General features: G+C 42.4%; 1 protein-coding gene across 4 annotated transcripts in view; it reads left to right on the forward strand.

Annotated features, from left to right (window-relative positions):
* Window positions 1–24,724, forward strand: part of RFX3 (regulatory factor X3) — a 218,616-nt gene that overhangs the window by 104,846 nt on the left and 89,046 nt on the right. For all 4 annotated transcript variants that reach the window (XM_042850636.2, XM_065549356.1, XM_008166006.4 and 1 more), the window contains one exon: window positions 855–979. In XM_042850636.2, coding sequence (XP_042706570.1) covers window positions 863–979 — 117 coding nt within the window. In that variant the 5' untranslated portion in view covers window positions 855–862. The remainder of the gene's footprint in view (window positions 1–854; window positions 980–24,724) is intronic.

Here is a 24,724-nt window from a genome sequence, read left to right on the forward strand (position 1 = left end):
TATTTTACTCATTGAACTTTTTCAATATACTTTGTTCATTTTATGTCAGTACTTTCTGAAAACTGACTATCTGGGATACACCGTCATTTAAAAATGCCGTTTTGTAGAAATTACTTATAGTTCTCTAGAATTAAGGACAGTCAATAGGAATTGTGTTTGAAGTGTTCAGTTCAATACAGTGGTTATTGGGGAGGCTTTATAAGAAGGCATGTTTAATACTGGCTAAATAAAAATGAAATAGAAAATACAGTTTCTAGGACTAATTATAATGGCTGCTGTATAGATAGCTTCAAGTGTCCAGATTTAACTATTATGCAAAGATATAGGGGTTGATTCTCCTCTCAAATGAGTTTTACTGTGGAGTAACTTTCAATGACTTTCATGAAGTTGAAGCTAATTTATCCCATGACAAGTGGAGAAGAATCAGGTTAATTTCTCTAAAAGTTCTTTATTTCACAGCAGTAAATAGGTTCAAAAGCACCTTGCTACTGAACTAACATACGCTGTTATAAAGCAGGCTCGTAGGTAAACTAGGAAAAATTACTTATTGTTGGCATCTAACGCTTGAAGTACTCTGTTCTCAGTTTTTGTTTCTGTGCAGCAGGCCATAAGTAGAGCAATAACCTGTATAACACTACGTACAGATTTCCTTATATTTTAGGATACAGCAGCTGAGGGGCGGGCGGAAGAAATGTGCACATAGCCATGTGATGGCGGGGGGGAAATCTTTTAGCTAATCCCCAGATTGGAATTTGGGCAAATGTTACTCTTTTTTAAGATTAACATAAGTATAAGTGACAACAAGCAAAAAAGTTCATGTGGTAACCTTGATTTTACATTTTAATTTTATTCAGAGACCACGATGCAGACATCAGAGACTGTGTCGGACACAGGTTCAACAGTGACTTTACAGACATCTGTGGCTGGCCAGGCAGCAGTGCCCACGCAGGTAGTACAGCAAGTACCAGTACAGCAGCAGGTAGGTGGCTGTTAGTCTTGGAAAAAACATGAAAAGTCAAGTCACAGCTGTGCCTTTCCTCAAATATAATGAAGGACTGATTTCATATAGGTCTGCTAAATGAACTCTTCTGCCTGTTTTTATCCATTTTATTTTGCTAAAATCAAAAAAGCTACATAAAAAGACACATTGCTTCTAGGATTTATTCCTTGAATAAGATCATCAAGACATTTATCAGAGGTGTGTGTATCTATTACTACTTGTGTGTATGTGTGTGTATATATATATATTTTTTTTCAAGTAGTAATAGATAAATTATTATTTTACATGATTATATTAACATTAATTTAAATGATTAAATATTCAAATTAATTTATTTGAAAGGTTAATAAGGAAAATATTCCTAATATTAATGGCCAGATTCTTTCCCCTTTCCCCCCTTTCCCCTTGAATCAGTGTAAAATAATGCAAAACGAGTATTACTTTTCACCTCTATTCTAGCCTTCCTGAAGATTCTTACACAACCCCTATGAAGAGTACTGGGCAAGGAACATAAATAATTCAGCAGTGTTTTTCTTGTTAGGAAGTTGTATGCTAAACTCTGATGACACCCTTGATTTGAAAGCCCCACTCTAGAATTCATTTCAGCAGCTGAATCTGTGCAAGATCTACAGTGTAAATTGACCTGATTTTGGGGAATAGGTAATTGGGTGCAAGAGTTGTGCCCTATATTTAAAATAGTGTCCAAGGTTTTTTTTCCTCATACATGTAAATAAATCAGAATTTTGTCATGAGTGTTTTGGGGATTGTGGATGACATTGATGTTATCTTGCACTGAGAACTGTCTTTAAATAATTATAGAATCATAGACATTAGAAATGTAAAGGATCTTTTAGATCATGCAGTCTGTTTTCTTGCCGATGCAATGTTGTTCCCAGGAGTAAACAGTTTCTACTATTTTGTCAAATTTAGTTTTAAAATCCCAGGTGACATTGTTGACTTGCCTCATACTTTTCATTGTTGATCAGTTTTTCTTGATAGTCCTAACTTTCTCTCTTCTAATTTCATCCCATTACTTCTGCTTATATTTCTGTGTATAACATGGAATAATTCTGTTCCCTTCTAGGATATTAATTCAGCAAAACTACTTAAGCACAGGGTTAACTTTAGGCACATGCTTAAAATCACCTGTATTCAGCAAAGCACTTAAGCACATACTTAAGTCCCATTGAAGTCAATAGGATGTCAGTGTGTACTTACATGCTTTGTTAAATAGGGATGGTCTTAAGCATGTTTTAAAGTTAAGAATGTCTCAAAGTGGTTTTCCTGAGTTGGGGCCTTAGTGTTTAGATCCTTCATTATTTGTGGATAGTTATGTTTTTCTGTCTCCTTCTTGCTCTTAGCTATTGCTTAGCCAATGTATAGTATGTATTTGGTTCTTTTAATTTTTCCTCATAAATTAATCCCTCTAGCTCTATCATCAATTGTGTAGCTTTTTTATACTTATTCCATTTTTTTTTCTATTAACGTGGTGTCCGGAACAGAACACAATAATCTACGTGTGGTTGCAGTGGACTTTTATCTGCCTGCTCTGATGTGATGCCTTAGTGTATGCAGGGATCTGAAAATCACAATTGGTCCATTTTTTGCAGCCATGTAGCAATACATGAGTTTGTATATTTTGCAGGTTACTATCAACCTTCATTCTTCTTTTCGTAATTATTCCTATTTATTTCACTTTAGGTGTGCATGTGCACCTCAGATGAGAGATTTTTGGTAGTGGTATCTGCATGGTCCGTGCTACCTGTGCTCTGTACACCCGCTTGCTCTTATCTGAGGGCAGGGCAGACCTGCCGCTGCTCCAGTTCTTTCTCAGCTGCCCACTGCCTGAAAGGGAACTCTGGAGTGTCCATGGATTAGTGTACCTCTAGTCTTAGCCAGATATCTTTGCCTAAATCTTTTATTTTTATGGTATTTATTATTAAATTTATTTTATTTTTGAACTTACCTGCACACTTTTTGTGTTTTGTTTTGTTTTGTTTTCCCCAGAGGGTCCCCTCATTTTTTTGAGGTCAGGCTTCCCACCTCACTTAGAGCCTTTTTCTTTGTTTGAGGTATTTTTTGTTGTTGTTTTTTTTTCTTGATGATTATGCCCCAAACCCTTGGTCTTAAATGCTGCCTGACCCATAGAAGGTATTTACCTCTCAACAACATTCATTCTAGTTGTCTCCAATATCTGGGGGAGATAAATATCCCATCAATGTGCAAGATATGCATTGGATTTGGAAGCAAATCCAGGAAACTGAAGGAGGACAGACTTAAGCTGCTCCTCATGGAGCATTCTATGAGACCCTCCTCCAACTTGGGGCCTGACTGCCCTGTCTGTTCAGCAGGTTTGACTAGTCTAGAGCACCCCTTCAACTTCCATCGCTCCACTCTAGGGGGCAAGAACCATGGAGCATCTCCAAAGAGTAGCTCAGAGTCCTCAAAAAAGATGAGACATAAGCCTCCTGATAGAGAGGCTTTGAAGAAAAGGGATAAATAGCCTCAGAAATCTGTTAGCAAGGAGACATTGTATCCTGGTATGGATATAGTTGAGGGTCCAAGATCCTCCTGTACTGAGCTTCGTGCACTGACTAAGACGACTTTTAGTGCTCCCTGCTCTGAAAAGTCTCTTGGTGTGCAGCTTCATCCGGTACTTATGGTAATATATGGCACTGAACCAGCCATGCAGTGCCAGCCAGTACAGAGGAAGACACCTTTTCTGACTTGGATATGTCCATTCAGGATTCCATCATCTTCCCATTCAGACCTCCTCCCCAGAAGTCTATTTTGAAAAGAGGGTCAGCAGGAACCAGACACATGAGAGTCCCTGAACATCCTCCTTGCTATAACCTCTTTTGGGGTTCATTGCCCTTCCCCTATGCCCTACCTCCGTGTCCCTTCTGGAGTCCTGGGCCGCATATGGAGACCAGTATTATAAGAGCACACTCTCTGAGGAAGGACCACCAGGGGAGAGAGCCACTTGTTCCTCGGGACCCCCCCTCATCTCTACCCTTCTCTAACCAAGAACTGTGGGCTGATAGGCAACACCACCCACTAATAAGTCCTCTTCCTCACCGGATGAAGCTGTAATGCCTCCTCCACATTCCTATGCAGACGACTTCAAACTTTTCCAAGACGTCATGTAAAGAATATTTGAGTCTCTGCAAATCCCTCTGGAAGAGGTACAGGAGTCACAGCATAGCCTGGTGAAAATCCTTCATACCACCTCCTAGGGCAGGATGGCCTTGTCAATAAATGATGACTTGCTAGAGCCATCAAGAACAATGTGTTAAACACCTGCCTCTGTCCCACCCACTTGGAAGAGAATGGACAAGAAATATTCACTCCAGTGGCACAGAATACCTATTTGACTATCCTGAATTGATTGGTGGTTGATACTATGAATGAAACAAACAGCATGATTCCAGGTCCACATGATAAAGAGTATAAGCGGCTGGACCTTTTCAGTCATAAAAGTTATTCCTCAGCCTTATTACAATTTAGGGTAGCAAATTACCAAGATGTAATTGCTCAATATAATTACACAAACTATAATCAATTTCACTCATTTTATTGGATATCTTCCACAATAACAAAGAGACCAGTTCCAGGCACTCATCGCTGAAGGACAACTGGTTGCCAAGGCCTCATTACCTTCTCTTGTCTGTGGCAGTTTCAAATATATAAAGGGCCATAGAACCATCCAAGAAAAGACGTAGGTTCCACCTCTGTGGTTGCCCAGCTACCAACCTGCATCAAACCACCATTTTGATATATTGGTTGAGAGCCAAAAGTCACTTCATTATCTGGATCTTGCACTCCACCACCTTTCTACTTCCCATTTCCTGCCTTATGGGGACCATCTTTCCGATTTCATGCACCCATGGGAATGAATCACTTTGAACTGGTGGGTGGTAGAAGTCGTCACATCAGGCTATACCAGTCACTTCAACTCCATCCCTCCTCTCTACCCACCCATACTGGAAAAAGACTCTACTCCAAATACTTCCTGGAGCCCAAGAAGAAGGCGGGATGGGCATTTAAGCGCTCTACTGCCCCAAGAGTATTCATGAAGTTTCTGTCAGTGGTGGCTGTCCAGCTGAATAGTTAGGAGTGATTGTCTTTCCTTACCAGATGATGGACTCCTCAAAGATGGTTCTTACAATGAGGTACAATCAGCAGTTGAAAAGGCCCTACCTCTTTTCAATACACTGGGACTAACACTCAGCAGAGAAAAATCCACTTTGATACCTACCCAATGTATTGAGTTAATTGGGGCCACCCTGAACTCCTAAACCACCAGGACACACGTACTGTCAGACAGATTTGTCACAATGTCCAATCTCATTTCCGAGCTTCAGTTAAGTCCTCAAAAAACAGCGAGAACCTGTGTTCAGTTGTTGGATCACATGGCGACTGTACATTTGTGACACTTTACACCTGATTACATTCCGGATGCCTTCAGGATGGGCTCAGAACCATTTATGCCTGAAAAATATTACCTAAACAAACTGGTATTTATTCTACAGAAAGTCCTCGAGTCCTCATGTGACTTTTCTCCCCAAGATCTCCTCAGACTTCCACATTCACCAGGACATTCAGTAACTCATCTTCTACTCTAAACTGCACAACTCTAGGAAAGAAACCAGTGTGCAATTCCTGGATGTTAGGAGGGCACTAGTGTTCTGCCTAGAAAGAACATGCTTTTTGTGTCCTTCACAGACTTAATCAGTAGAACCCCTGTTTCTGCCCAAAGACAATCCAGGAGGGCACTAGCATTCTACCTAGAAAGAACTAGACCCTTCAGAGTTTCTCCTAGGCTCTTTGTATCTTTCACAGACAAAATTAGTGGAACCCCATTTCTGCCCAAAATGGGCTTTGGGATGCATTTTGGCCTGTAGCAAACTCTGAAAAGTGCATCCTCCCTATAGGGTGACAACCCATTTCACTAGGGCACTATCCACCTCAGTTGCTTTGGGCAAGAATGTCCCCATCATAGATATCTGTAAACTTGTCACCTACTCATCTGTTCATACCTTTTTCCAGCAGTACCCTGTGGTGTATATTTCCAGCTCTAATGCAGCCTTTCAGATGACTGTTCTCCAATATATATTAGGCAGGACTCCTCAGCACCTGCCCCCTTAATGTGGACACTGCTTTGGGAGTCACCTAGGATGACCACACAGCAAATGTGAAAAATCGGGACAGGGGGTGGGGGGGTAATAGGAGCCTATATAAGAAAAAGACCCAGAAATTGGGACTTTCCCTATAAAATCAGGACATCTGGTCACCCTAGAGTCACCTGAAGTGGAGCGCACATAGAGACACTTACTTGAAGGAGAAGGGGAGTTTACTTACTTGTAAAGTAGCTGGGCCTTCAAGATGTTTTGTCACTATGTGTGCTCTACTACTTACCCTCCTTCCCCTGCTACCAAAAACCTGTGATCAGAGGAGTAGTGATTCATGAAACCCTCAGTGTGAACTGGCAAGGGGGTTGTAAGAATATCCTGATTCTGGTATGTACATTCTGGCTCATCAAAGAATGTCATGTGGGGTCTTAAATGAAAACCAGAGTCACATTGGTCATTAATATCATTGTGAAATATAGGTACAGATACAATATAAGGAATTATGTGTATGTATACTGAAAATATCATCTTAGATTCTGTATCACAGCAGAGGTAGAGAAACAGGTTTCCTGTCAGATAAAAGATGTTTATTTGCCTGTCTCTCTGTCAGCATGTAGCTTTAGCATTGTAAGTTAACACAATGGAGGCACATTTACATATGAAATCAACAGAGAGCTATGAAGTCAACAAGGAAGAGCACACAGCAGAGGAAGAGAACCTTACCTGGAGATACATTTCAGGGGTTTACTATTCTATATTTGTAGAACAGAGAAGACACCCTGTCATGCTGCACCTAGGAAGTAAATGGGAGTGCATTTACATTCATGAAAATGTGATCTCAGCCAGCCTTGGTTGAAAAGGCTGAAGAAGACATTTGGAGTGAGATAAATTTCTTTAGACAGGAGGTTAGCCTGTTAAGCTTAGGGTCTAGAAAGCATATTATGATTTTGTTTTATATATAACCCTTTTGTTTCCATTATTGTCACTTACTTTGTTTTGGTGCAGTGATATTAAACAAGGAGCTGATAGTACAAACAGAATCATACAAGCTGGTGTATACACTGCTCCCCTAGGGACAGCAGACCCAGAATTTTTGAGTGTGTTCTGTGGAGAAGGGGCTGGACCCTACAGAGGAATGCTTTGAAATGGGCTTAATGACTGGGGTATCCCTGTTGTTAACCTGGCAGGCAAAGGCAGGGCTAACATAGCTCAGAGGATAGAGCTTGGGTAGCTAACAGTCTGGTGATATCAGGGAGCTGATGCCCAGTTAAACACAAGCAAGTCTCCCTCATGCTGGAGGCAGGGGCGTAACAAGGTGACTCAGTCTTGAGTACCTTGAAAACTAGCACAATATGGACACACACACACCTAAAATGGAGTACCCATCGGGACAAAACACTAGTTACTGTACAAGTAAGTAACCTTTCTTCTTTGAGTGATTGTCCATATACATATTGCACTGTTGCCAGAGTCTTTTCTAGTCAGTGGTACCTGTTGGAGTGGCACATGTGCCCTGCCAACCCTTGTGCCTGCAGCCAAGGGCATAAAAGGTGGGGCTGCACCAACCAACTCCAGTTGCTTCTCGCTGCCCACGGTTAAGAGGCAGAGCTTATCACGTCTCTTGGTATACTATCATTTGTCTTGTAATATTAGTGTAAATAGTTAGATAGTTTTTAGTTAGTGGTAAGAGGTTTGGTTTAGTTTTTTTGATAGTTTCTGTTTAAAATTCCAGAAACTTCAACATCTACTCCTGATGATTACAAGGTTTTTCAGGAGTTAATGAGGACAGTAGGCTTGACGCTCGGGATCCCTGTGGATGAAGTTCAGGACAGGCCACATAGATTATTGGACATCTTGCACATTTGATACTAGGATGTCTAGCTCTCCTTTAGATTTTGCTAAAATATTGTGGCAGATACCGGCTTCACTGAGTCGCACTTTGAAATGTGCAGACAGACATTACCGGGTACTATTCACTGGGTCTGTGTAACCTTATATTTACTCAGTTCTGGGATCTCTTGTAGCTACAGCTGCAAATGAGATCTTGCCAGACTCAGCTAGGATCTACTCTAAGCATAAGGAACCTAAAAGATTAGACCTTTTTGGCAGAAAATGTTATTCCATCTCTAGGCTGCAGATGGGGATTTCTAATTACTGAGAGGTATTAGCCAGGTATGATTTCATGAACTGTAATACAATGCAAAAATTTATTTATAAACTCTAAAGAGGAGTTTCGGTCCATCTTAAAGGGCAGCTGGTAGTGAAAACATCATTGCAGACTGCTCTGTAAGCAGCTGATACGGCATCTAAATCAATGGGAACAGCTATACTAATGCACAGATACTCTTGGTTCTCCTTCTGTGATATCCCTAGAGAATTACAAATGACTATTGAGGACTTGCCCTTTGAGGGTTGTAATTTATTCCATGATCTTCTAGGGCAATGCTCATTGAGAGTATACATACCAGCCCCAAAATGCAGACACTTCAAATGTACCAAAAGCAGCCTGTGTGTCATCAGTCCAGGTTCACACAACTTCTCAGGGAGCTGCAAAAATTCTCTGGAAGAAGCCCATCATTAACTGACATATCATTGCCCCTGCCTCCCTCATCTTCCAGGCAACAAAATTGACTCAATGCCTGGAAGCAGTTTATCAGTTACTTCACATATTTCTAACCTATCTTCTCCCGTTGAGGATGGACTGTCTCACTTCCACGACTTCTGCATTACAGTAATAGACCAAAGATAAAAGAGTTTGTGTAGTGTGTTATACAGTGCAATATCACTCCCTATTCTACCCTCTGTCTTCTTCTCCCTCCCCCCCCATCCCTATTTAGGAGCACCTTTCACAACAGCAGGTTAGAACAGGGAGTACAATCACTTCTAGCTCTCAGTGCAATAGTGCAGGAACCACACCATCTGAAAAGGAAAGGATTTTACTTCAGGTATTTCCTTATCCCCAAGAATATCCTACATCTCAGGGCACTGACCATTTACATCAAAAGGGACAAGTTCAGAATGGAATTTAGCAATAATCATCCCAACCCTACACCTGAAAGACTGTTACACTGCTCTTGATCTCCAGAATATGTATTTTCATATTGCAATCCATCGGACATACAAATGGCTTTGCAAATGAGCTCAGGGAGGTCATACCATGCATGGGGGTTGCATGAAAGAAGGTACAGAGGTGATTCTGTGAAATGTGACAAATAACCAGACATAGGTGGGAGATGTGGCAGAGCCCAGGGGACATAGGCAATACAAACCTTGACAAGGGAGGATAACCAAGGAGGGACAGAGTTATGTAGCTTTGAAGGTGTTAGCAAGAAACTTAAATTTGATATGCTATCATATGGGAAGCCAATGGAGGAATTTAAAAAGGGGATTTACATGATTAACTTGATTGGCAAGGAAGATAAGTATAGTGGCAGCATTTTGTATAGACTGAAGGGAGGCAATGTGTGTGTTTGGGAGGCCAGAGCCTGGGGAAGTTGCAGTAATTCAGACAGGATGTAAAGACAACGTGAATAAGAGATTTTGCGGTGTTGGGAAACAGAAAAGAACAGATTCTGGAGCTGTTGAAAAAGAAGTGGCAGAATTTAGAAATGATGTGGATGTGTGAGCAGAGGAGGAGGAGGAGTCAAAATGTAAATGTGGACAGGAGACTGTGAAGGATCATAGACCAAGAATCTAAGTGGAGCAGCTGCATATCCAGTATAGATAAGCGGGATAGAACAGATGCTTCCCACATACTATGAATTGAGAGGGTAAGTGGAGTCCTCTCTGAACAGTGAATCAAGAGGCCTGTGTGTGAGAGAGAGCGCGAGAGAGTGGGGTTAAGGTTGAAAATTGACCTCACACTCACTTTGGGAGCTGGCATCTTCTTCCTAAAGTTGAAAGTAATGAGAAGACAGGCAAAAAGAAATGTAATTTGAAATACTCATGATTTTAAGATATTCTTGTGATTTTTTTTTTTTTGAGGTGTGTGTGTCATGGGGTGTATAGGACCCATGCTGGCCTGGCAAACAAATGGTTAAGGGGAGGAACTACTGGCCAATACTGATTGGCAACCTCACAACAGCTTGGAGAATAAAAGAGCTGAGAAGCAGAGGGATAGGGCGGCTGCCAGAGGAGCAAGCAGGCTGGAGAAGGAAACTCGTGCCAGCAAGCTGCTGAGTAGCTGCCCAGAGACATTACCGAGAGAAGGCATGATCAGATCTACAGGCCGGAGAAGCCTACACAAATTTGAGTTCCCCTACAGACCACTCAGAGACTTAAAAACCAAAGGGATTTCCAGATCCTCTGACTACCAGGACCAGCTGACTTTGCCAAGTATAAGAGGAAAATCCATACACCCCAGAGGGACTGAAACCAGCACCCTTCATAGCCCAGAATGGGACTGCCATAGAGACTCAGGCAAGAGGAGCTGACTGACCGCCCCACCAAATCGAGCAAACTCAGTGCAATACTCCATCTGACCAAACGGGGTGCTGTTGCACCAGCTCACAGAGTGGTCTTATTAATTTTGAAGGCCTGGTGTTGGCAATACTGGCTACAGGAGGAAAAAGATGGAGGTTAACAGTGTGGGTTGTCATGGGCTTATCCATGAACACAGATATCCCTCCATGCCCAGACACAGGGAGATGATATACCCTATGCAGTTATCCTAGGTGCTCTTTACTGAGAGTTTGCTGCACTTAGTTTTATTTCAGATATAAATTCAAATATACAAGGATTTTTTTCTGTGTTGATAAATGAAAACAATTTTCAGAAATCCTGGATATATACAAATCAATCAGAATATTCACTTTGTGGCAATTAGGCTAAAGATACATCAGTGAATCTATATTTGGTTCATTAAGTATGTATATGATATGGTGATTTTTAAAGAGAATTGCTATTTTCTAATAAAACTAATGCATCTTTGAATTTTATTAGAAAATAAAGTAATACATCACATGGTGTGCTATGTTTGAGTAAGCAGAAACTTCTGTAAATTTACATTTATGGTGATATAAATAACTGTTCTTTTTAGTGAATGAAACTGTTTAGATTAGGGTTTTTTAAATTAAAACTGATTACAGCATTTCATTTGTCTAGCAAACTATTATCTTCCCACATTTATGTAGTATTTATATCATTCTTAAATGACATCTCATGCTTGTGTTGCTTAGTGTTTGTTTTTATAGTGTAGTGATGTGTCCTTGCGAAATGTATTCTACGTTTTTCCTGGAGAAATACTATTTCTCTGAAGGAGAGGGAGATAGTTAAATAAAAAGGTGAAACTGACAGCCCTTTTCCTGGAGCTGTATTTGTGTTAAAGTCTCCTTTAAACTGAGCAGACAGCAAATTAGTATCTCATTTTCTCAGATATTATACATCCTTTTTTGCACAGAGCCAAAATAAACATGACTCTTTTAAATGTCCTATTCAGGGCTCCTGAGTCAGACAAAACTCCCATTGTCACCAATAGAAATATAGGATTCCCTCATGGCAGCCAAGAGAGGTGGTGTAGGCAGCCAAACTGCATGCATTATGGAGGAGGGGGAAGCCTGCCCAGGATTTAGCATAGTAGATAGTAGTTGGACGGCACCTACCATACCCTGCATTAATGAGGAGGCGGGATAGGAAACAGCAATGCTTTTCCTGTCAGCTTTCCTTCCACCCCACCACCCTTTTCATCTATGAGGGAATAAACATCTTCCTGGAAACCCAGGTTAAGAGGCCAGGAACCCGTCTTTTTTTTTTATTTATTTATTTATTTATTTAAGTCTGCTGTGGGGTAGAATTGTCCCCAGACACTTACGCGGTCTCTCTTCTCCCACCCCCCCCCCCCCCCCCAGTCTCTCAAAAAAGTCAGGACTGGGAGCTTGACAGGGAACTGGGGAAAGAAGGGAGGCAAGCAAATGGACTGTGAATATGTCCTGGTGATTAAACCTGAACCTTGAGGGAGGCCTTTGTGTCTTATATTTAATTATTATAAACACTGATTGAAACCTAACTGAAGGAAATACATAGATTCATCCCAAACCAATCCACAGATGGGTCAATAACGTCATGAAAATGGCAACAAAAATATTATCTGCATGGTGGACAACCATTTGACATTCTTCACTCAGACAAGATGCTAACATTATCTTACTGGCTTTGCATCTGCTTACTTGAGACTCCCTTTTTTTCCTGGGTAATACAACTGCAGTTGTAATGAGCAGACGTGTTCAAGCTGGATCTCTACCGGAAGCTGCTTTTGTGTAGTTTTGTCCATGAGGGTCCCTCAATATTGATTTGAAATAGTCCTTATTGGTTTACCTTCAGGGCATTCTACAAGTGTCATATGTATGTGCAGGTTTTGGGGCTCAACTGAGTTGCATGTATTTTTTTTTTAAATTATTAATCTGTTTGTTTATAAAGATTGGGGGCACTATTGTACTGTACAACATTAAATAAAAGATAGCCCATGCCCATGTATGTGGGTTAGGATACGTTACTGAGCATCATTTTGGTTTTGGATGGGTTTTAATTAGAGCTGACTGGAAAACAAGAATTCTATTTCATGAAAGATTTCAAAGTTTTGAAATTAATTTTTCCCCACTGGAATAAAACTGAGACCATTAGAAATTTTTCATGAACTAATAAGAAAAAGAACTAATAGCCTAGTGGTTAGAACCCTTTCCTTAGAAGTGGGAGATGCAAGTTCAAGTCTTTGTTCTGCCTGATTTGGTTCAGGGACTTTAACTTTGGTTTCACACATCTTAGGTGGGTGCTGTAAACATTAGGATATTAGCTATTCTGAGTTGGATCTCTGTCTCTTCTGTTTTCTCTCTAGCTGTGCTCATCCTGATCTTACTAATGAAATTTTAATCAAAACAGATACTTTCTGCTAAAAGTTACAGTTCTAACATATTGGCATTTTCCATCCCCTCTTCTCCCCTCCACCCCCCAAAAAAGAAAAAGCTGTGTCAAAAAGTTTCTGACAAGTTCTCATTTTTATTTTTAAAAGTTATCAAATCATCAAGAGCCTGAAATAGTTTCTTCTTTATATCTAAATCTAAAATGTCAGGACATGAACCAAATTAAAAAAATGATATCAAAAATATCCCGGGGTGAAAGTAACATTAAGCACTTACCGGTACGGGGGCCAGCTCCGGCCCCCGGAAGGGGTGGGGTCTTGGGTGGAAGGGGCAGGGCTGGGGGGTCAGCATCCACCAGCCAGCTCATTCGCACTGCCTGTCCCGCACTGCCCGAGGCTCCAGTGGTGATTTAAAGGGCCCGGGTCTCCAGCCGCTGCTGCAGTAGCAGTGGCAGCGGCTGGGAGTCCCGGACCCTTTTACATCACCAGCCCCAGGGCAGCTGCCTGTTCCCCTTCCCCACTCTTCCCCCCCGTTGGCGGCCCGGGGGGGCGGGGAAGGGTCAACAACGTTAAAGCGCTTCCGTGGCAGCACTGGCAAGGAGGGTCCTTTGCCATGGCAGCGCTTCAAGGGAGGGTCCTTAAAGTGCTGCCGTGATAGTGCTTTAATGTCGGCTGCGTACGGGCCGGTACCGGCGGCCACTTCTTACCGGTACACTGTACCAGCCTACTTTCACCCCTGAAAATATACTATGCTATCCTGATACAAGGGGTGTTGTTCAGCCAGCAACTTCTCTATCATCCTCCTTAAAGGAAGATCAAAGACAGAGTCATAACTGGATGGCTCCAAAGTATTAGTTGATGATTTCTGAAGCATAGGTTAAATTCTGACATATTTCAGCTGGGGTAGCATTGTGCCTTAACTGAAGGGGTAATTGACAGTCACTCACTCACTCATGCCCGTCACCCCAGTTGGGTTATGGGCCGCCAACCACAGATCTCCAGAGTCCTTTATCCTGGGCCATTTGCTCTAGCTGGTTCCAGGTATAGCCCATTTTTATGCTATCAGCCTGAAGGTCGCGTCGCCAGGTGTTTCTTGGACGGCCTCTTTTCCGCTTGCCTTGGGGGTTCCACCGCAATGCCTGTCTAGTGATGTTGGTTGGCTGCTTGTGTAGTGTGTGTCCTATCCAACCCCACCTTCTCCTTCTAATTTCTTCCTTTGCTGGCTTTGACGGGACGCTCTGGTTTGCTGCTTTGTCCAGCTTGCGTCCATCTTGTCTCGCTAATGCCTAGTAGGGTCAAGTTGTTGCTCCTCATCTCTGCTGCGACCTGTGCCATCTTTCTTGACTCGTACATGGTCCTCACGTTCCATGTACCGATGGTAATCCTCCTGGTTGCAAGAAGGGTAATCGGCTTAGTGGCTTCCTCACGACTTTCACCACCCAGCGTCATGCGTCTTCGAGTCGAAGACCCTTCTTTTTCCAGGCTAAAAGTCTCTGTTATCTCTGTTGTTGGCGTTTCTATAGCAGGTTGATTTTTTACGGGGTGGAATTGCTAGCCCCACGCCCAACCCTCCTCCTTTATCCTGACTTGGGACAGGCAGATGGCCCCAAAGGACCTCTCTGGTGGAGTTTAATTGACAGTAGATCCTAAATTTTGAGCTTTCATAGATACTAGAAAGTCACCTATTTTGGTGCTTATGGCTGAGCTGGTGGAAGAGGCAGGAATGCAGTCTCTATCGCTATACCTGTACCCATTTTACAGCATAGTGCTGTCATCATTCACTTCCTCCAGTAACCCTAACCTTAAACCTTAACCCTACTTCTTGGCTTGGTCATCTGTCCCCTTGCCAGTGCACCACATTGGTACTGTTTAGATGATCTAAAACAGTTTTGACTGAGCAAAGATAAATGATCTTGTCTGAGCACAGAGGGGATGGAGCCAAAATGCAAATCTCCAGCCTCAATCCTATTCAGCCAATATAGCTCTTGATCTGAAGCAGCCCCCACTATTCGAGTCCGAAATTCCTGTGCCCTCCTAAATCTGTCAAACTACTTCAGCCCTGACCTGCTGTTTAATTTACTGTCTCATTTCAACCAATGGTACTTAAGTATGAGAATAACCTGGAGAGGGAGGGAGTGATAATTTGGCTGAGTTACCTCTGATGTCAGAATGCGACTCTGCCTGCAGCACTAAGTATGGATATCAGACTTTTCCATTGTTCCTTTTCAGTTGACACCAAAATCAATAGGGTTCTTCCCACTGATGCTTACAATATTCTCTGAAATCATCAGTCTTTAAAAGTTATTGCATTAGAGACAAGTACCAACAAGAGTGTTCAAGTTTTACTGAAACAGCACAACTATTGTAACAGTTCTTTTTAGTAGGACAGCATATTTAAACTCTGAAATAGAAAATGTGTCTTCCAGCAAGATATTTATGCACAAGACCTTTTCTAATGTATTTCTCAGACATTCCCACTAGAATTCTTAGCAATCCAATTTAGCACCTTCTGCTTTGCAAAGAAAAAACAAGAATAAGCAAAGGTTTAAAAATTGTAATTTAAAATATGAAATTCCATTATTATTTAGCTATTTCTTTGCATTCTAGATAAACATACCTTATCTAAAATTTTAATATAGAAAATAAGTGATAAAAGAAATCCAAAATCACTGGTTTGATTTCTGAAAATTCTTTTTTGTTATTATTTTATATAGTGTCAACAGTGGGCTAGTGATGGACAAGCAGACAAAGTTCATTGCCCTAAAGTTACTGTGAATATATTTTCCCAGAAGAGTTAAAGTTGTTGAAATCAGATAACATTGCAATTCACTACGAAAAGCACTTAAGCAGTTCTTTTCTGAAAAGTAACCTGTAAAAATGGCATTGTGGGAGTTCCATGTTTGTCTCTCAATAACTTCATATTAAATTTCTGCCTTTTTCACACAATTTTTTTCCCTAACTGCCAGCCCTGCAATGTCAGCCTGGGCTCTAAAAGTCAATCTGCACGTTTTCTGAGTTGTACATCTTCATCAGTGATTTGATTCTGCAACTGAGTCTTTATCATGACATTAAAAACATGGCTGGATGGCTGTTAAAATTCATGTAATACATAAAAGCAAAGGATGAGTTCTAAAGTTCTGTATAAGCCTACAAAGTGGGGTGGACTAGCTTTCCCTAATTTGGCTTATTATCATGTGTCACAATTAAAAGATGTGATCAACTGGGTTAACAATAGACCAGTGGTTCTCAAACTTTTGTACTGGTGACCCCTTTCACATAGCAAGCCTCTGGATGCGACCCCCTGATAAATTAAAAACACTTTTTAATATATTTAACACCATTATAAATGCTGGATGCAAAGCGGGGTTTGGGGTGGAGGCTGACAGCTCATGACCCCCCATGTAATAACCTCACGACCCCCTGAGGGGTCCCGACCCCTAGTTTGAGAACCCCTGCAATAGACCATCCAAACACTAGGTAAAACTTGAACAAGACTGGAATCCTAGATGTTCATAGCTAGTCATAGTAATTGTTGGTTTAAGATGAAATTTAGGTCACCAGAAATAATAATAATAAAAAAAAATCACCTATTCATCAAAAATCAAAAATCACCGATTACTTTAACAGCTTTGAATAAATTTTCTAAACTCCTGTTGGTCAGACCCTTTCCCTTAGCTACTTTTATTAATAATCAGGAATTTATCCCTTGTAACAGTCAAAGTGACTATTTGTTGTGAGTAAGAACTGAGATTACTCAACTGGGAGAGCTGTTCCTAATTTGAAATCATAGTGTAACAGGGCTTCCACTTACTGAGTGCCACTTCATGGCCAGAGCTCCCCCTGCAATGCCCTCCCTCAGCTTTCTCACTCCTGGGCCCTTTTTGAGCTTTACAAAGCCCTTCTTTTGTATAGAACCATTCGCCACTTGTGGCTGGTTTAATGACCACAAACAGTTCCACATAGTACTTAATGTCTCAAAAATAAAGTTCAGCAATGCAACCCAAGAGTTCACAGTTATTTCTGGCTCTTATGCCACCCATACAGAGCTCTTCTGCTGCCAGCATCTGTTCTTCACAGGGTTACCACTCATAGCCGTTTCTTTCTGGAGCTCAGCCTTCAGGCTCTAGCTTCCTTCTACTATCTTCTCCCTTATTCTGAGTGAGAAGGCTATCTATATGCTGCCCTCCTCTAGAGAGCGCTTCTAAATTGGCTGGAAGAGAAGAGAGCCTTTCCCCACCCTACAGTACAGTGCTCCTGGTCCTAGTCCCGTAAAGGTATGGTGTCCTGTCCTCTGCTACCCAATCCATCTACTAATTCCCCAGGACTGCTTCCTCTTCAAGGCCATTTCCTGGATCTTTGTTTCACTTCCTGGAAATGGGGTCGTCTGGCCCCATCTATTCTTAAAGGGCCAGTATATCCCAGTACATGTACCAAGAGATATGTAATAATATAAAAATCCTGTGTTTTTAATATGTACAAGTGAAATAGTTTTTTTGTGAAATTTGGATACAAGTTGGCCCTATCTAGACCTTTAACTACATTTGAGGAGTTTACAACTGTTTTTGAATGTGTCAAAAGCCTTTCTAACATTCAGATATATCACAGTTATTGCTTCTCCCTTATTCACAAGACTTCTTACCCTAATCAAAGGATATTAGGTTGGTTTGACATGATTTGTTCTTGAAAAATCCATATTGATTATTACTTATCACCTTATTTTTCTTACAAATCTTTTTTTTTTATTTGCTTCATTATCTTTCTGGGTATCAAAGTTCAGCTGACTGGTCTATAATTTCCTGGGTTGTGCTTATTCCCTTTTTTGTAGATAGGTACTATATTTGCCCTTTTCCAGTCCTCTGGGATCTCTCCCATCCTCCAGTTCTCTGAGATAATTGCTAATCACTCAGACATCTTTTCAGCCAGTTCCTTAAGCATTCTAGGATGTATTTCATCAGGCCCTGCTGACTTGAAGACATTTAATTTGTCTAAGTAATTCTCAACATTCCCTATTTTAGCCTCAGATCCTACCCCATGTATACTGATGTTCACTATGTTAATCATCTGATCACGGCTAACCTTTTTGGTGAAAGCTGAAACAAAAAAAGCATTTAACACTTTGGCCATGGCTGCCTTTTCATAGAATCAAATAAATGTTGGGCTGGAAGGGACCTTGAGAAGTCAAGTCCAGCCAGGGCCGGCTCCAGGCACCAGCCCACCAAGCTTGTGCTTGGGGCGGCACCTGGAGGGGGGCGGCGCGGTGCTCCGGCCCCCGGGGAGAGCGGGGCCACGGCCGGGCTCGCCGCCCTCCCCCCGGCGCTCTGGCCGCCCTCCCCCCCGGCGCCCTCCCCCCGGCCACCCGCAAGGGGGGGGGGGGGCGGCCGGCGGCTTTTTTGCCTGGGGCGGCAAAAAAGCCAGAGCCGGCCCTGAGTCCAGCCCCCTGCACTGTGGCAGGACCAAGTAAAGCTAGACCATCCCTGACTGGTGTTTGTCCAAATTGTTTTTAAAACTTCCAATGATTGGGACTCTACGACCTCCCTTGGAAGCCTATTATAGAGTTTAACTACCTTTATAGTTAGATTTTCCTAATATCTAACCTAAATCTCCCTTGCTGCAGATTAAGCCCATTACTTCTTGTCCTACCTTCAGTGGACATGGAGACCAACTGATCACTGTCCTCTTTATAACAACCCTTAACATATTTGAAGGTTATCTTCTTTTCTCAAGACTAAACATGCCCAGTTATTTTAACCTTTCCACATAGGTCAGGTTTTCTAAACCTTTTAACACTTTTGTTGCTCTGTTCTGGACTCTTTCCAATTTGTCCACATCTTTCCTAAATTGTGGTGCCCAGAATTGGACATAGTACTCCAGCAGGGCCTCATCAATGCTGAGTAGAGTGAGACAATTACGTCCTGTGTCTTACATACAATACTCCTGTTAATACACCCCAGAATTGTATTAGCCTTTTTTGCAACTGCATCACATTGATGATGCATATTCAGTTTGTGATCCACTTCAAGAGCCAGATCCTTTTCAGCAGTACTAGCACCTAGACAGTTATTTCCCATTTTGTAGTTGTGCATTTGATTTTTCCTTCCTAAGTGAAGTACTTCACATTTTTTTTATTGAATTCCAGCTTGTTGAATTCAGACCAATTCTCTGATTTGTCAAGCTCATTTTGAATTTTAAACCTATCTTCCAAAGTGCATGCAACCCTCCCAGTTTGATGTCATCTGCAAATTTTATAAGCATACTCTCTACTCCATTATTGCAGTTATTAATGAAAATATTGAATAGTACTGGACCCAGGACTGAACCCTGTGTGGTCCCACTATAGGGTTACCATTCGTCCGGATTCCCCCGGACATGTCCGGCTTTTTCGGGTTAAAAATAGCGTCCGGGGGGAATTTGTCAATGTCCGGACTTCCCCTCCTCCCCCCTCCCATGCAGAGCGTGCGCGCGGCTTACAGAGCAGCCGGTGCTCCAACAGCCAGAGCCAGAGCCCTGCTTGCACTTCCCCCTCCTCTCTCCTGAAACTTGACACCACTCCCCTCCTCCCCCTCCCTCCCCCCGTCCTGCACTCACAGATCACCGGCCCTTCGCCTGGAGCTCCGAGCCTGCTGCCCTCCCCCGCTGTCGAGCGCTGCTCTGCAGCACAGTAAGGGGGCAGGGGGCCAGAGAAGCGGCAGGGAGGTTCGGGGGGGGGGTAATCAAGAGACAGGGAGCAGGGGGGAGGGTTGGATGGGTCAGGGAGTTCGGGGGGGGGCTGTCTGGGTGTTGGGGGTGTAAGGTTTTGGGCAGAGTACAGGTGGGGGGTCTCAGGAGGGGGCAGTTAGGGGACAAGGAGCGGGGGGTGTTTGGGAGTTCTGGGGGGGGCTGTCTGGGGGTTGGGGGTGTAAGGTTTTGGGCAGTCAGGGTACAGGTGGGGGGGTCTCAGGAGGGGGCAGTTAGGGGACAAGGAGCGGGGGGGGTGTTTGGGAGTTCTGGGGGGGGCTGTCTGGGGGTTGGGGGTGTAAGGTTTTGGGCAGTCAGGGTACAGGTGGGGGGGTCTCAGGAGGGGGCAGTTAGGGGACAAGACACAGGGAGGCTTAGGTAGGGGGTGGGGTTCTGGAGGGCAGTTAGGAGCAGGGGTCCCAGGAGGGGGCAGTCAGGGGACAAGGAGCGGGGGGGGGTCGGGAGTTCGGGGCGGGCTTTCTGGGGGAGGGTGGATAAGGTTTTGGGCAGTCAGGGTACAGGTAGGGGGTAGGGTCCTGGGGGGCAGTTAGGGAGAGGGGTCTTAGGAAGGGGCAGTTAGGGGATAAGGAACAGGGAGGCTTAGGTAGGGGGTGGGGTTCTGGAGAGCAGTTAGGAGCAGGGGTCCCAGGAGGGGGCTGTCAGGGGACAGGGAGCAGAGGGGTTTAGATGGGTCAGGAGTTCTGGGGGGGGGCTGTCAGGGGGTGGGGGTGTGGATAAGGGTTGGGGCAGTCAGGGGACAGGTAGGGGGTAGGGTCCTAGGGGGCCAGTTAGGATGTGGGGAAGGTCTCAGGAGGAGGCAGTCAGGGGACAAGAGGCAGGGAGGCTTAGGGAGGGGGTGGAGTCCTGGGGGGCAATCAGGGGACAAGGAGTGGGGGGGAGGGTTGGGGGTTCTGAGGGGGCAGGAAGTGGGAGGGAGTGGAAGGGGCAGGGGCGGGGCTAGGACAGGACGGGGGCGGGGCTAGGGCGGGGCTCCTCCCATCCTCTTTTTTGATTGTTGAAATATGGTAACCCTACCCACTAGATATGCCCTCCCAATTTGACAACAAACCATTGATAACTACTCTTTGATTAGGTCTTTCAACCGGTTGTGCACCCATCTTATAGTAATTTCATCTAGACCACATGACCCTAGTTTGCTTATGAGAATGTCCTGAGACGCTGTTTCTGTTTTCTGCTATTTTCTTTCCCTCATTGAGTAGTGGTCCTATCCTGTCTTTGGACTTCCTTTTGCTTCTAAAGTATTTTTAAAATGTTTTCTTGTTACTCTTCATGTCTCTAGCTAGCTTAATCTTGTGTGCCTTGGCCTTTCTAATTTTGCCCCTGCCTGCTTGTGTTGTTCATTTATATTCATCCTTCTTAATTTGACCTAGTTTCCACTTTTTGTATGACTCTATTTTGAGTTTCAGGTCATTGAAGGTCGCCTGGGTAAGCCAGGGTGGTCTCTTACCATTCTTCCTATCTTTTCTATGCATTGGTATAGTTTGCTCTTGTGCCTTTAATTATGTCTCTCTAAAAAGCTGCCAACTCTCCTGAACCTTTTTTCCCTTAAATGTGCTTCCCATGGGGTCTTACCTATCAATTCTCTGAGTTTGGTAGTTTCTTTGAATATAGGACAGCCTTAACTTACACACAACTTAGTGTTTTTGTGTATTAACATACCTGTAAATGTTGGGTTTTCTTAGTAATTTATGGGTTTTTTTTCAGGTCTGGATTCTATCTTCTTTTTCTATTTTTTTCCTGTTTGTATATAACCCTTTCCTAGTATTAAGACTGCAATAAATTTTAACTTTTAGTATCTGTTTTCCAATATGTAATGGAGACTTTTTATTTGAACAACAGTAGTACTATAGAGAAGGATGAAATGAAGTATAATGTGGTCTTTGAAGGACACCTCTCAATAGTAATGAGGGATCCGGAGACATGCCTTTAGAACTAGTAAACATAAACACTACAGATGAAGGTTAATAAGACAGCAAGAAAAAACTAATTTATTTTGTTCTCCTTTGAAAAGATTCACAAAATTGAATTATGCAGTTAATCACACAGGGAATAAAAGTCATTAAATGTCTGTTTAGAGAGAGAGAAAGAGCTTGATCCTGTACAGTAGAGATGTGAAGTTTTGTGTATATATAAGTGCAAGATAAAAATGATGAGTAGAACAGGGAGCACATTTGACCCAATCTGGCAACAATGTGTGCTGCAGTGGACTGCCAAATTATTCTTCCCTAATAGTGGAAATAAGGCTAAAAAGGAGAGGATGTAGCTAAGTGCTACAGAAGTATGCTAAGGAATTTGCTTAATTCCACATTTCCTCAAACATGTCCATTTTCCACTCATATCCCTCCCCTATTTTATTTTGCACTGTTAAGTATAAGGGAGCAAATATAGAAGGGATTGGCACTAGCCCCCACTTCATGCCTCATACTACACAAGCAATGTAGTATGAGGCATGAAGTTAAAATAGAGCCGAGTTAAAATAGATCATGTAATCTATCTAAAGAGAAACATCCATCCACCCAAATTTGAACAAATCTTCATATTCATCTCAGAGCACAGCCATAGCATGCAGAAAGGATTGTGAGGATGTATCATTGAGACAGAGATGCACACTTCTATAAATCAAAATTGGGACCTAGTGTAAAACCATGTTTAGCATGTGTAAAATATAATCATGAACTGATATCAATTATTTAATATATATATAAATGTATGTATAGAGAGAGATACCTATCTCATAGAACTGGAAGGGACGCTGAGAGGTCATTGAGTCCAGCCCCCTGCCTTCACTAGCAGAACCAAGTACTGATTTTGCCCCAGATTCCTAAGTGGGCCCCCTCAAGGATTGATCTCACAACCCTGGGTTTAGCAGGCCAGTGCTCAAACTACTGAGCTATCCCTCCACCCAGTCAAAGGCTTTCCTCACCATAGTGAAAGGTTCCAACAGTAGGGAGCTACTGAAGCTATTCCCCGCTGCCAGAGCCTTTCACCAACACATGTAGTTACAGCGTGGACACAACAGGATTTTCATTGTGGTCTGTAGCTACATATATCCTACACACTGCCACCAGTGAGGTGTAGTGCAGACATAGCCTTAGATTGAGTAGGACCCATCTCTCTATTTAGGGATGGAAGGTGAAGGAGAGCAGATATCACCTCAAAGATATAGGGGCCCAATTCGTTGAGGAGAATTTGGCTTGAGGAAAAACTCATCACCATTTTCAGTGTAAGACTGTAGCACTGGAATTTTTTTTTCTTTCCTTTCCTCTTCTGTTTTATATGTCATTTTTGCCTGACAACTTTTATTTAAATGATTAACAAAAAATTAACAGTGTGGTCTGTTTGCTTGTGAGGTAGAACAGAGACTGGGGGGCTCAGAGAGAGTGTCCACCAGAGGCCCTTTAAATCTCAAACTGTCTGATTGGTCTCCCTGCCTGTGTGACAGTGTAAGAGCAACCAGCTATTGAAGCGTAAGTTACACAAGATACTGAAACATTTATGACATTCTGATAGTGTTCAAGCTCTAAAACTGGTACTATTAGGGATGGGGGAAGCATAGTCAGGGAAACTGTTGGAACTGCCATGCTAGAAGACAGGAAATAAAATGACTGGCACAGGAAGCAAATGAGGTTAACAAGGGTCTAACAGTAGATTTCTTTGACTCTACTTGTTTGGTTGTTTCCAACCTGGAGTAACTGGAAGAGGAGAAGGAGTTAGCAATCAGCGTGCCCCCAATGGAATGAGAGGCAGAATGAATGCTTATTTTGATGTAGCTTTTTAGTGATTATTTTTATTATTATTTGCAGAAGAAAACAATACCAAAACAAATTACATGCTTGAATAAAATATGCTGCCCAAGAGGAACAAATGGAACACTAATTTATACAGTATGTGGATGTAAATGTTTGTCAACAAAAATAAAGCGAATAAAAATATTCAATTCAAAAATAGAAATCGTCTTGAACCATACAAATGAAATGTTGCACAACAGGGAACTTTGAATTTCAAATTAAATATATTTGTATTAAAACCACTAAGAAGGAAACATTAGAAAAATAGGATAAAATAAATAGGGTAAAATAAACTGGGTGACTGGGCAACAAAATGGTAGATGAAATTCAAGGCTGATAAATGCAAAATAATGCACATTGGAAAACATAATCCCAACTATACATATGAAATGATGGGGTCTAAATTAGCTACTACCACTGAAGAAAGAGATCTTAGAGTCACTGTGGATAGTTCTCTGAAAACATCCACTCAATGTGCAGCGGCAGTCAAAAAAGCTAACAGAATGTTGGGAATCATTAAGAAAGGGATAGATAATAAGACAGAAAATATCATATTGCCTCTATATAAATCAATGGTATGCCCACATCTTGAATACTGAGTGCAGGTGTGGTTACCCCATCTCAAAAAAGATATATTGGAATTGGAAAAGGTTCAGAAAAGGGAAACAAAAATTATTAGGGGTATGGAACAGCTGCTGTATGAGGAGAAATTAATAAAACTGGGACTTTTCTGCTTGGAAAAGAGACGACTAAGGGGGGATATGATTGAGATCTATAAAATCATGACTGGTGTGGAGAAGAACTAGGGGTCACCATAGGCAGCAGGTTTAAAACAAACAAAAGGAAGTATTTTTTCACACAACCTGGAACTCTTTGCCAGAGACTGTTGTGAAGACCAAGACTATAACAGGGTTCAAAAAAGAACTAGATAAGTTAATGGAATATAGATTTATCAATGGCTATTAGCCAGGATGGGCAGGGATGGTGTCCCTAGCCTCTGTTTGCCAGAAGCTGGGAATCGGCGACAGGGGATGGATCACTTGATGATTACCTGTTCTGTTCATTCCCTCTGGGCACCTGGCATTGGCCACTGTTGGAAAACAGGATACTGGGCTAGATGTATCTTTGTTCTAACCCAGTAAGGCCGCTCTTATGTTCTTATTTATAAACAGTTTAAAAAATATCAACTGCCATGCCTATAAATAATGCTGGATAT

This window comes from Chrysemys picta, chromosome 6 (genome assembly GCF_011386835.1).
Source record: "Chrysemys picta bellii isolate R12L10 chromosome 6, ASM1138683v2, whole genome shotgun sequence".
Classification (NCBI taxonomy): Eukaryota; Metazoa; Chordata; order Testudines; family Emydidae; genus Chrysemys; species Chrysemys picta.